The sequence below is a fragment of the Microtus ochrogaster genome, linkage group LG7_11 (genome assembly GCF_000317375.1).
Source record: "Microtus ochrogaster isolate Prairie Vole_2 linkage group LG7_11, MicOch1.0, whole genome shotgun sequence".
Classification (NCBI taxonomy): Eukaryota; Metazoa; Chordata; class Mammalia; order Rodentia; family Cricetidae; genus Microtus; species Microtus ochrogaster.
This window is the reverse complement of record NC_022032.1, coordinates 14,893,418-14,907,192: the sequence shown is the minus strand read 5'-3', so window position 1 is coordinate 14,907,192 and position 13,775 is coordinate 14,893,418. Positions and strand designations below refer to the sequence as shown.

At 36.9% G+C, this 13,775-nt stretch overlaps 1 protein-coding gene across 2 annotated transcripts in view; it reads right to left on the bottom strand.

Moving 5' to 3' along the window:
• Positions 1-13,775, bottom strand: part of Micu3 (mitochondrial calcium uptake family member 3) — a 74,518-nt gene that overhangs the window by 5,117 nt on the left and 55,626 nt on the right. For both annotated transcript variants that reach the window (XM_005362538.3, XM_026786906.1), the window contains 6 exons: positions 8,705-8,800; positions 7,465-7,565; positions 6,806-6,977; positions 4,087-4,195; positions 1,805-1,962; positions 294-362 (listed from right to left, as the gene is read on the bottom strand). In XM_005362538.3, the coding sequence (XP_005362595.1) occupies positions 294-362; positions 1,805-1,962; positions 4,087-4,195; positions 6,806-6,977; positions 7,465-7,565; positions 8,705-8,800 (705 nt within the window). The remainder of the gene's footprint in view (positions 1-293; positions 363-1,804; positions 1,963-4,086; positions 4,196-6,805; positions 6,978-7,464; positions 7,566-8,704; positions 8,801-13,775) is intronic.

Below are 13,775 nucleotides of genomic sequence, written 5' to 3'. Positions count from 1 at the left end.
TGGAAACCAAACCCAGAGCCTTATGCATGCCAGGTGAGCATCCTACTAACTGAGCTATGTACTCAGCTCCTGAAGATAGTTTTTAAACCACGCAGCTCTCATTGTCTCTACCAAATTGTAGGTGATCATTATATTTCTTTCAGCTATTTTCTTCTCTTGTGGAACATGGAATTTAACATGTGCTCTACCACTGAACTCTAGCCCTAATCCCTTCCCAGCTATTGCTTAGATGTTATAAAATATCTATTCTTAATTATTCCTGGGAAAAGTAGAATAAACATAAGTTAACATACTTATCTGCTATGAAGTTCTTTTTTCAGGCAGGATTTGAAGGTTGGATATTTCTGGACTGTTTTATAGCCCTGTGGAATAGAAGATTACAAATGTTCAAATGAATGTGAGAGAGATCCAGTATAATTTAATTCCTATGTTGAATCTAAATCTATCAACCAAATTTATGGACACAGAGCAGGATGCTGGTTTCCAGAGGCTGAGAGGGTTTGCAGACACAGGAAGAAGTGAACCATAGGTACAAATTCCAGTCACACAGGAGGAATGCATTTTCAAGATCAATTGCATACAACGGTGATCACAGCTAATAATCACGTGTATTTCAAAACTGCTTTATAATAGATTTAAATGCCTCAAACTACAAAGAAGCACAAGATTATATCAACTAGATTAAGATAATCCACAATGTATTCATGCAACAAGTGTGCAAACATTAGTAAACACTATGGGAACTTAGACACACATACAATAGTGAACAGAGATGAGACTCATGGAACTCAGAGGGAAGACCATGCCAAGGCTTCAGTGTAGTTCATATCAAATTAAACCTTGTTATTTTTGAGGAGAAATAAATGGATTTCTATATACATCCTTACAAGTGTCTGCAGAGTCAAGGGAAATGTTACCAAGCTACCACTAGGTGGCACTGAAGCACAACAGCATCTTTTCCAAGACAGCCTGGGCTTCCGGAAAGTCATTAGCAAATCTTTGAATTACAATGTTCTACTTCAAATGTTTGTCCCTGACTACAGCAGCAGTCAATTGAAAAGGATGTTTCTCCCCTCTCCTTCTGGAATGTCCATTAAGCACGCTAGCAATATGAACATTTATTAAACCACACTAGAGCTGAGATTTTAAAAAGCAATTTTTAGAAAAGGAAAGATGATCTCCTGTAACTTTTTAGTATGTCAAAGGAAAAATAGTAATGAAAAATTATTTTCAGTTTATTTTATACATAGGAATGTATCTGCAGTGGCTTAAGAGCCTCAGTTTCCTAAAGGAAACATTTAATGTGCAACAAGGAATAGTGATGTTTCCTTGTTTACTACCAAGTCCGAAGGCCAATGACAAGATTGCATTAAAAACAACAACAAATGCCAATACCCTTTCCCCAAAACAGAAGTAAAGACATTCCCCTAATTGAATATAAAAATTAATTAAACGGGTAGTGGTGGCGCATGCCTTTAATCCCAGCACTTGGGAGGCAGAGGCAGGCGGATCTCTGTGAGTTCGAGGCCAGCCTGGTCTACAAGAGCTAGTTCCAAGACAAGTTTTAAAAACAGAGAAACCCTGTTTCAAAAAACAAAAACAAACAAAAATGAAAATTTATTATATATATTTACTTTTTTAGATTATTTTTTATCATCTTGCATTGTTTTTGAATGTAGGTAAGGTAATCTTAGTTTTCAAAAAAAAATCATTTCATGCTTTATAACCTTAAACTCTCACATAAATTCTTTTTGAACTTAGATTTAAAAAGGATTATCAATAGACTTGAAATCTTCAGACTTACCCGGAATCCTCTATGGAGTCTGTCTTTCATAATTCCAATAAATTCTTTATAACTTAATTGGTCATCTTTGTCAACATCAAAAATTTTGAAGATGGTATTTACCAAATGTGGTGAAAGTTTAAGTCCAGTAGCTACGTAGACGGCACGTTTAAATTCATCTAGATAAATATCACAAAAAATGAAAAGGCAGGAAAAGGTATCTTTTTTAGTACATAATGCTAATTATTGCAAAGGCTGTAAATTTTTTTTTTTTTTTTTTTTTTGCTAAACATGAGCCAGGATGGGAAATAACACACGACTGCACTGTCACTTAGGGAAGAAGAAGACACTGTGGTTTTAGTGAAAAGAGCAAGCGGAGACTCTATTGGGCTTATAATACACTCAATCAATGAAAGCTGAATCAACAGCTACTGTCAGCAAGAGGCTCTTGAGCAGTTAGTAAGATAAATTCCCAAGAAAGAGTTCAGATGTGAGACAAGATTCTCAGATGTAACTATTACACAAGATCTCACAAAACTTTGCAGAAAGTGCTGAGAATTTGGAGATGAGTGATTAATTCTGTCTACAATGTGGGCAAGGGAGGAGGGAAGAAAAGCACAGGCAATGATTTCAAAAGGCTGTGATGATGTATGGAGCTAAGCCCCACAGGACGGATGGTTTCAGCAGCGGACACAAGAGAAATGACAGGTGGGAGAATCTGAAGGAGCATGTGCTGTGGGGGAGAAGAGACCAAGTGTTGACAACCGGCAGTCTGGTGGGGGAACCTGAACAGTTTGCCACAGCAGTTATAGCAAAGAAAGGTGAATTTTGTTTTAGGGGAGTCTTCCACATGTTTCAGGAATAGCTCATGAAAGGAACGCCAGTTAGGTGGCCTCTGCAAATCCCTTTAAGAAGCAATGGCCTGAGCTGGTGTACTGACAGCAGCAAAGGAGAAAGGTATTAATCCGAACATTCGAAGAAGTGACACTATAAAATTCTTCCTGTTTTATAGTCCCACAAAGTAAGAAAGCAGCTCTCTGCTCTGAACCAAATAAACAGATACTAATTTCTTTTTAAAGGATATATTATTCCAGTAAGATATATTACATTTTAAGTACACGATATATTTCCATTGTTTGTGATATAAATATTTATATAAGTATCATTTGTGGAGACATGTATATTATTTGCGATAATATATATCATTTGTGGAGACATGCCTTCCAACGTCTAAGCATATAGGTTTGAGAAAGAATGAAATATAAAAAATTGTTCAGGTTTGTCTCATTCAATGAATGAAATGATGCTGTATAACAGATGTAACGTGGGTGCTGAGTGGTTCCGAAGCTGACGGTTTGAATTCAGCCCTCACAGTTTAATGCTCCTACACCTTCTATGCCTTAGAGAGAAGTAACTATCATCATTTGGGGAAGAGTGTAGTGTGACTTTTTCCTAGAATTTGAGAATAAAAAATTCAAAACTATAATTTGAGATCTAACATATTAGATTCTGGTAGAGGCCGGTAAAATTTCTTTAAAGACACAACCACACCACACAGCAAGAGGACATGGTTATAAAAGAGAGGATCCTAGTAAAAGGGTTTGTCCTTTTAGTCAACCCATGAGCAAAGAATGAGGGAGTCCTGAAGACATCAGTATTTGAAGTTATATGACAAATGTATTTCTTTGTAAATTAAAAAAAGGTAATCAATTTTATATATCAGTCTCAAAAACCAGTTAAAATAATTTAATGGCTAAGTGGCTCTGCTCATGTATTTTTGGTTTTTTTTTTTTTTTTGGTTTTTCGAGACAGGGTTTCTCTGTGGTTTTGGAGCCTGTCCTGGAACTAGCTCTGTATACCAGGCTGGTCTCGAACTCACAGAGATCCGCCTGCCTCTGCCTCCCGAGTGCTGGGATTAAAGGCGTGCGCCACCACCGCCCGGCTCTGTATTTTTGGTTTCTGATTAGGCAAAGATCAGTGAGAATTTGTGCAGGCTGCCATGTGTTCCCTGATGTTACCAAGTAGCCTCAAGGTTTCTTCTTAGACCTTTTACAATAAACTTTATTAGTTCTTCCTCATAATATAAAATTAAAGGCCAAAACTAAACCCAGTAAGAAATGAGCACATTCTCCTGGACTTTATTTACATGCTTTTGGGTTTCAGAAGTGATTCCCCAGAGATTATGAAGCCAGACTTTCAGGTAAGCTGATGCATGACCAGACATATCTCACTAGCCTCTTCCAAAGTCTCCAGGAATGAGGTAGGGCATTTTGACTTTAAAACTTTGAAGAATGATTTCTTACCTTGTCCTATGGAACGGCTTGCAAAGTTATACATATTGAGGGCTATTGCAAAGTCTTCTAAGTTGTTCAGAAATTGGAAAAATGACCTGAACTCATCAAATGTGATGCCCTATTTTGGGAAAGAAATGTGAATCAATTAGTATTGACAATTAAAGTATTAAAATAAGTGCAACACATTTAATACAGGGAAACATTAGAATGTGCAATATATTTCATAAACAAGCACACAGGCATATTTGGAAAAAATTCTCTAAATAAAGTCTAGGATTCCCTCAGACTTATTTTCATTGGGCAGCACTGCTACTCTGATAACAGGAAACTGTTTTAAGACACTGTCCTGTTAACATCAAGGGTCAACAAGTGCTGCAATAGAATAACTGGGAAAGTTCCAACTCTGATCGTCCTCTAAACACCAGTTCTTAAACCTGCAGGATACCCATAAAAACGTATTTGCTTTACATATTTATTCTTTCTCATGATTCAGCATCAGGACATCAGTATGTTTATAATGACAATACAAAAATCAAGATGTTGACTAAGCATTAACTGTCACCAAATGAACTTTTTCAGTCATTCAAATGCAGCCAAGGATACCTGGGGGAGGTGAGGTAGATGCAGAAAATGGCCCTGAGAGGCCCAACCCAGGAGGGCACAAGACTATAAAGGGATGTGCTCATGACCACCTGCTCTGGGATGCCGTGTTCACAGGCCGCAGTTCTACCACTGCTGGTACTTCGGTTAAATAGGAACAGCATTTGAAATAAAAATAACGTATCTCAGGTTTGGATGTAATCAACCAAATTTAAAACAACTGAAAAATGTACAAGGGGAAAAAAGAGCAGAGAGCCAATGGTTCCAGCTTCCCATATCTGGCTTCACTGCAGGGGAAGTGAAGAGGAACATGGATACTGAAGGGCTGGGTGGCTAGGGAACTAATGAGGAAGGTAGTTTTCCGGACTCTCAACTTTCAATCACTCTGAGTTTCATCATTAGAATTACATCTAAGCCCCCTTTTCTTTTGGTCTACTGAGCTCTATCAGACATGACACGTACCTAACTTTCCCTTCTCATCACCTACTCTGTTCTTGATTATTATTTTTATCAGTTGCCAAAGCATTTTCTCAAATCAACTAAGCCTGTTCTGTCCCCAGGCCCTCCTGTCTAAGATACTCTTCATCCAGTTTTTGCACAGCTCACTCCATAGGCCCTGCTCAAAGGCACTTCTGAGGGACTCCAACAGCCTGCCTTCCCCATCTCCACATTCTCGGTCCTTTCCACAGTACTTAGCTTTAGCTGAAAGCTGATCTCTTTGTTTACTTAGTTTTTCTAGTAAAATATAATCCTTTGTGCCTTTAGAAAGGCCTTATATTTAATATCTGTGAATGAAAAGGAAGTGCCATTCAGATAACCAGGTTTTTTTCTCTTCTGTTATTAGGGAGAAAGGGATGAGTGGGAGATGAGGGAGATTTAAGTACAGTGGAAGAATCACTTGCTTAGAGTCTTGGATAAGTGTCCAAAGTCCTTAGTTTCTCCTTTTCTAAAAGTAATCTGCCAACACCTGCAAGGTTGTTCTGAGAGATGATGCAAGAATCCAGAACAAGCAATCACCATGCGATAACAATTGGAGAGATACTTCCACAAACTGGGCTTGCAGAAAAGCTGAATTTAACTTTAGATTTTTTATTCTGAAACAATTTTAGATATAGAATTAATTTACAAAAACTATAAAAAGTTTCTGTAAAGTCATCCTGCAATTTGACCTTCTAAGTTAGTTTCACAGATTAAAAGCCCTATAAAGTATTTCATAGCTTGAATAGCACAATTTACGATTTTTATTTCAAGAGAATTATCTACTGGTTAAGAAAATCCAACTTAGTGGGTAAAACAGATAAAACTCCTTTGATTAAAAGATAATGCAAAATAAAAGCCAAATGCATCGTCCTTTTTTTTTCTTCTTCTCATTCCTTAGGTCAGTCTGAGAATTGTTACAACTGTCACAATGTGACCACTCTAAACACACTCAAACTATTTGCAAGTTTTCCTGAACAGTTTAACCTGATCCTTCCATAAACAAACAGAAGGCAATAGATCCCAAACATCCCAGGCTTAAAGGGAGACTGGTTACAGCAGTTTCTATTGGGTTGCAATGAAGCATTCAAATACCACTAGACAATGCAACTGCTCAAAAGGGCGGGCACCACACTGGCCACCAAGCAAACACACAAGGAGTTGCCCTGGGTTCTTAACTATTCATGGCATCCAAACCTGTTGAAAAGCCTCATTTCAAATGCAGATAAGATCACCCACTCATCAATGGCACTTTTCTAATGACCTTTTATTAGAGGTGCTACACAAATAAACAGAGGGTGACAGAAATAATGTAAATATCAGCTGCCTTACGTGGTTTGGAACTAGTCAAACTATCTAACTCACCAGAATTCTTCTGGAAAATAATAACAGTCATAATTTGAAAAAACAAACAAAGTAACTAATAGTCTTAAAGATTTTTCAGTATTTCTAAGAATATGATCTCTACTTGAATTCAAAATTAACAGGCCTTGGCATACAGAGGGAAAGAATGATATATATCCAAAATAGTTTTTAATTCAGAGGAGTTAGATTAATAAAATCATTTAATAAATCTATACAAAATACCATTTATTAGATAATGTGTTTCAAGATAATAGATGTAACAAAATGAAGATAAGGGGTTAAACACCTTTTCTTCAGGTATACTGTAGCGCACATTTTCCAAAAATACTGATGTATTTTCCACATTAGTATACCGTAGAAGAATATGGGCAAAATCTTCTTCACTGATAGTATTCATTCCATTAGAGTAGGAAAGAAATTCTATTTCTAGAACTTCTGTTTGTAGGTTATCCATAAATCTGTGGTAAAATAATGAAAAATAAACAAGGTAAATGATCAAATGTTTACTGCACATTTAATTATAGGAAATAATTTAATTATGTAACGGCTCAAAGTTTCCGAGGTGGAGAGGGATTACTGCTCTGAGCTGTGGTCACAGAGCTGAACCTGAACACACAGCTTCTCTTTCGGGCTGGAGCCTGCTTGTCCACAGAATGGCTACAGCACCTCATTGGGTAGAAAGGGTATTGGCCATTATTATTGCGGCTTACTGAGGCTGAGAATTAATGAGCAATTTTCTTCTAAAAATACAAGACATAATAATTTATATGTATTTATTTTTTATTTTTCAGTAACTGTGTGCCATAAATATAACCAGTGACAGCAGTGGCAGTGGGTACTACATGGAGTTCCTTCTGTGAAGACCAGCGTGGCTCAGTACCACTGCACCAGATGATTTCCCGAGACGTTAGCTGTCTAATAATTTTCAACAGAAATTTAGCTCACCTATAAAAATCTTCAAAGTTGAGCTCAGCTTTTCCTTTCTTTCCAAAAAAGTGTACCAGAAGTGTAGTGTCTGCTACTAAGCTTGTGATGTCATCAGCACGCTTAAAAACATAATTTAAAGTTAGCAGTAAAAAGAAAAACAAAGCAAAATAGGATATTCACTATCTCCCAAGTATGTTATCAGACTATAAACCAAGAGGGGCAGCAGAGATGCTCAGTGGTCAAGAACACTTGTTGTTCTTCCAGAGGACCCAGATTTGGGTCCCAACACCCACACAGCAGCTCATCTGCACGGGCACAGGTCCAGACATGGTGCACATATATACATATGTAAATCTGGCTTTGTCAATGCAGCAAGACTGCCTGGCCAGCAGGCAGCAGCTACCATCCTCATCTCCTCCCCTCTGCTGGCACTAAAGAATAGAGGATGTGCCTCTGTGCCAGCCCTTCCCATGGATGTACGATGGCTGAGCTTGGGTCCTCATGCTTGCGTGCCAAGCACGCCAACACTGAATCATACAGTTAGAAAGGAAATTAGATGTCAAGTCTAATATTACAGACTTAAAGCCTATTGATGGAAGCACTACATGAATAGGAGAGGAGAGGCAGTCCATCCTGAGTGCAGCACTAAAGTGTCCATAGACATCAAGTTCAAACAAAAACAACAGAATCTGAGCTGGCTTGATTCTTATTTAAACATGGACTGGCAATCTTAAGTAATACAATGGTCAAAACTTCTCCATGAAGAAACTTGACTGAATGTTTCTATCACACCACTGGCCACTTTGTATCCCTGCCCTTGTTAAACTGTTCACTATTAGTTGGAGAAGTTTAATTGTTTAAAACTAACATAAGAGCCAGTCATCTTTTATAAGTGAAGCATTTTAGTATTTCATATAACACTATAATGTTGTAGGATAAACAGTTTCAGTGAATTTACAAATCTGTGCTACTATTTCAACTTTCTAGTCCTTAATTAAGTTGGAAAGTTATGCTCTATATATGAAAAAGGTCAATTAACCCAGATAGTAATAACAGGCATTTCTTGTCAGTATAATGAATATATTAAAATACTCTTTCTATACAGTAATTATATATGGCACATAGTACTTATCAATTTACTAAAAAAAAGAAATAGAAAAAATGGTACATTTTTTGTTCATTTTGTGAGTCTAAAACCAAATGTAGATTAGATTAACAAAATGTCACGTGCAAGGACCACGTGGAGGCTTCACTGTACCTCTGCGAGGTCTGAGAAGAGTGCTTGGCTTGTGTTACGTCTCAGGGTATCCCAGTAGCTCCTGGAGACGAATTCCTCAGCATCTGTTTTAAGTACCTGTAGAAGTTTTAAGAACAACATCATAAATCTAAGAATTGTCACAGTGAATGGCAACCTACATGCTGTACATCTCTTTTAACAGAGAGAAGAGAGCCCATCAACTTACCTCCACTGTTGTTCTGCTGCACACAACAGTATTATATTACGCAGCTAGCAGACCCATGGTGCTTTCAGGGATGAAATGGTATATAACCTGTTTCTAAGCACAATGTGGCTATGTCAAAAAGAATCAAATTCTTCAATCTCATCTGTCTCTTTGTTGAGACATATATTAACTTCTACAAAAGTATGACATGAAGATTTTATTTACACTTTGTGTGAAGTGGTAAATGGAGATTTTTGTAAATTTGTGGTAACCTATTGAATGCCTATCTAATTTAAAAATTAGTTGTTTTATCATTCATCTCATTAGACTAACAAAATCAAAATAAACATATCCATACCTTATAGATACAAACTTTAATACAAAGCTTGTAAAAATATATACATCGCATGTTGAAAACCTGTTCCAGGATTTGACAGCTGTGTCTACTATGAAAGGGAAGGTATATTAATGCTTACTAGGGCAGGGCACTCATGTTCATCTCGTTTTTGGCTGGCGTGATGGTATTTCTAAGGTTAAAAACTACAAGTCTAACCTGAAACTCTAAACAAAAATAATTAAAATCAGCTTCTGTCTGGATATTCAATGAATACTGAAGTTATCAGGCTTACAGATCTTTTGGTTACAGAGAGAAGAAAATTTACTATGGCAGGATAGTAGAACTTCTTTCCTTTTCTTCTGTCTCACTTTTCAAAAGGCAGGTATCAGTGAGGTGTGTGCATGTGGTTATTCCCAGATACTTTAGAGTTCAGGACAGGAGACTGTTAGATCCTAAAAGTTCAAGGCCTGATTGGACAGGATAGTGAGACTCTGTCTCAGGCAAATAAACAGGAAATTCCAGAGGTAATATTAAAACTATAGCATGCACTAGGAATAGTTCAAAGGTATTTTCCTAATTTTAGCTAGCTTCATAATTAACTAGATAACACTGTCCACTGCTAATAATTTGTTGATAATGAAGTATTGTTTAGCTGGAAACAGGTAACAGACATACATGCTGTGTGTCCACGTGGCCCCAGAATCCATGTGACAAGGATCTGTCATTACTGCTTTTTCTAACTTAGTTGATGGCAATCAGTTACAAACTATGCCAGGAAAACTGGCTAAATACAAAAGTAGCACAGTGCATTTTCCTTATAGATGCTAGATTAACAACGGGCTCATTGTATTGACATATTTTCAACATTTTTGCATTTTATCTGCCACTTAGAACATTAAAACATGATTTTTAAAAAAGGTTTATTAAACCTACTGAACTAGAAAATATGGCTTATTGGCCCTATCACAAGAGCTAACAGTAATAACTTTGTGAATTCATGGTTTTTACATGTGTAGAAAAGAAGCAACTTTATGAAGTTAGAGCAATACTCTGCCGACATGGCAGGGTATCAACTTTATGAAGTTAGAGCAATACTCTGCCGACATGGCAGGGTATCAACTTTTTGCTTCTTTCAGCTTCCCTATAGTTACAATACTAGAAAATTTATATTTGTCTGTATATTTTTACTACTTTAAAATATGACAGCTATACAGACCCCTCAGAGCTTTTCTTAATTCTTCACTTAGCTTGAGTCTAAATTATGTTAAAACAGGAGTTTGTAGAATGTTGTAACTGTCTCTATTTTCTGTTTTATACCATCTTTTAAAATATAATGCATCTAAGACCCAGTATTTTCACAGCTATTATTATTGCAAATAAAAGATGCAGTATCCTCACTGATGCTCAAGTATGTCTGCTCTCAAGCTAGCATTTAATTTTTAACAAATAACTTTAATGATACAATTAAGCATGAATGTTTGTAACATGCAAAACTAGCAGGGATGTTTAACAGAAGAAAAAAATATAAATAGACTCTGCAATAAAGCCCTTTTCCTTGGACTTCCCACAAGGCAGGGCACCCTGACTTCTCTTAGGACTGGAGAGCAAGGGGGAGTGGGAAGGGAAGAGTGGGAGGAAAATGGGAGGATGGAAGGAGGTGGAAATTTTAAATAAATAAATAAATAAATTAAAAAAGAAGCTTAAACTAGAATATAAAAGGAAGAAATACAAAGCATTTAATATCAGAATATAGGTATATAGATTAAAGAAAGATACACAATGTACAACCGGGCACTAAATGATGATAAAGAGAAAGCCCTGAGGCCTTTGTGTAAAATGAAAGGCAGCATGCAAAGGCTTCTTGAAGACATCTCACTGTGAGACCTCAGCTTTCAGCCCTGCACCAGTGGAACAAGTGTGGACTTTCATTAAAAGAGACTGTTCAAAAGAACTTCTAAAAAGGATGGAACAGGCAAAATGATGTTCTACCTCCTAAGCTTGATTGATATCTATGTCTATCTATATATTTTGGTCAAAACTCTGAGGTTAAGAATTAATGGAATTTCTTAAACTTTGCAGATTTAAGAATTTCTAAGTTTTTTTCTGTCAAAGCAGGGTCCTATTCATGTAATTCTGACCGATATCTGTGATAGGAAGAAAGAGTGCAGAGGAGGAGGAAAGAAAGGTCAAAGGAAGTTCTGAAGAAAGACTAACTTAGAGATAATGATCTGTCACTGTGGTAAGCAAAATTACTCCCCAAAGCTAGTCATGACCAAAGAGCAAGTACTTCACATACTAACCCACAACAAACCAAGTAAAACTGTCTTTCTATTTTGTGCTGCTGTAGCAAATGTGGCAAGCAAGCAAGCAAACAACAAACATACCCCAGAGTCATGGAACTGTAATTTAATGCTGTGTTAGACTAGTTTTTCACCTGGTCTGTCAAACTTTCAGAGAGAAGCTAACAGACAGGGAAGACAAAATGAGTGTCCCTGAAAGTTCCAGAAAGCAGTAACAGAGAAAGATGGAAAATCCATTTGGGTAACGGCAGTGAATTCTCAATAATAAAGGGGAGACAACAATTCCAATTTTGAAACTCAACAAATCTTACCAAAGAGAAAAGCAGAGCAGAAAGGCTCCCTTCAGCAAGACTACAGAAACAAGACCAAGAAGACTTAGAATGGCGACCTGCTACACTCAGTGGAGTAAGGCTGTCCCACCATCATCAGAGAAGGCTCCTCCTGAGGCAGAATACAGACCCACAGTCAGACAACATACAGAGACGGAGACCTTTGCACACTCTATCCTACAAAAGGATGCTATCAAAACTAACACAGCCTTCGGTTTGCTTGTCTTGTCCAATTCTGATGTGTTAGTTTTTGTTTTGTCTTATTATATTATATTTTATTATTATTCCTTAAAAGCCTGTATGTTCTCTAATAAGAGAGAGAAGGGTGTTAATCCAGACAGGAGGGAAGTGGGGGAGGAACTGGGAGAAGTAGAGGGAGGGAAACTGTAATCAGGATATATTATATGATTATATGAGAAGAAATCTATTTTCAATAAAAGGGGGGAGGAGACCCAGGTCACCTACAAAATAACAATAATTACATCCAGAGTTGACCTTTTAATTTCAATTACAGAAGTAAAAAACCAGTGTATAAATTTTATCATTACATGCTGAGAAGTGTACGTTAAATTAGAATAAAGACATTTTCAAAGAGGTTTTGTTTGTTTTCTTTTTGGCTGTGATGTGTATTGAACCCAGGGTCATAGACATGCTAAATAAAATTCAATGGTATAGCTACCATTGAACTAGATTGCTAAATCATCATTTTCTTTTTTAATTTACAAAGGGACTCGCTCTTGAGGATGCATTTTATGAGTATTAGATTACAAAGGTTAGAAAGCAGTGAGATTAACGATGTGGTCTGGTGTCCGCATATACACATGTGTGAATGTACATATGCATAGGGCAGACATCACCATCAGTTATCTTCCTGCTTTACTCCCCACCTTATATTGAGAAAGACGCTGTACCTGGACTTCATCAGCTTTGTTAGACTGGCTGGCCCATGAGCTTCAGGGATCCATCTACTCTTGTCCCACATCCCCTAGTGCTGGGGTTACAGACATGTCCCACCTACTTAGCCTTTATGTGGATTCTGGGAATCAGAACTCAGAATAGCAGGTACTCTACAAATGGAGCCATGACCTTAGCTCCAAAAAAGAAATGGAGTAAAGAATAGTAAATATACAGGCAATTCTAAATAAACATTGATGGTCAGGAGTGATGGCACAAGCCTGGAATCGTAGCATTTGAGAGGCTGACACTGGAGAATCAAGAGTACAAAGGCAGACCAGGCTAGACAGTAAAATTATCACAAACAGATATTGGGGTAGGTATTTAAAATATCTAATTTGAAATATTAGAAAAAAGAATAATGCAGACACTGTACAAGAATTCCAATTATCTATGCGGAGAGATACAAAGTTAACCATCCTAAGGATTGTTACTAAGGAACCACATAAAGATATATCCTAAGACTTTATTAGTTTAGGTATATTCATCAAAAACTAAGAAAGCAAACAAAGAAATACACTGAGTTTTCATTTAGATTTCAGTTAATCTAAAGAAGGAAAAGCTAGGAAAAAAGAATGATATATAGAGAAATAATAACTAAATTCCACATCAGAAAGTAATCATACAAATGTAAGTTGACTGAACTTCTAATTAAAACTTTCCCAGTTAACGAGAAAAGCAAAGTTGAAAAAGGTATAGCAGGTAACTGTGGATGAGAGACCAGTAATTAGCACCAGCTTGCTCAATGAGAATAAATGAAAAGGCCAAACAAAAATCTAACACAGACACATCTTAATGGTTCTTACAAATACTATTTTCTTTTGGTTTTGGATTGACACTTGTACTTATAGGACAAAAGCAAAGAGTAAAAGTCCTGGTAACTTCTTACAATGAGTTGAGACAGTGTCATCAAAGACCTAAGTCACCATGTTCTTCAGTGCCACACACTCAGACTGGAGAAAAGAAG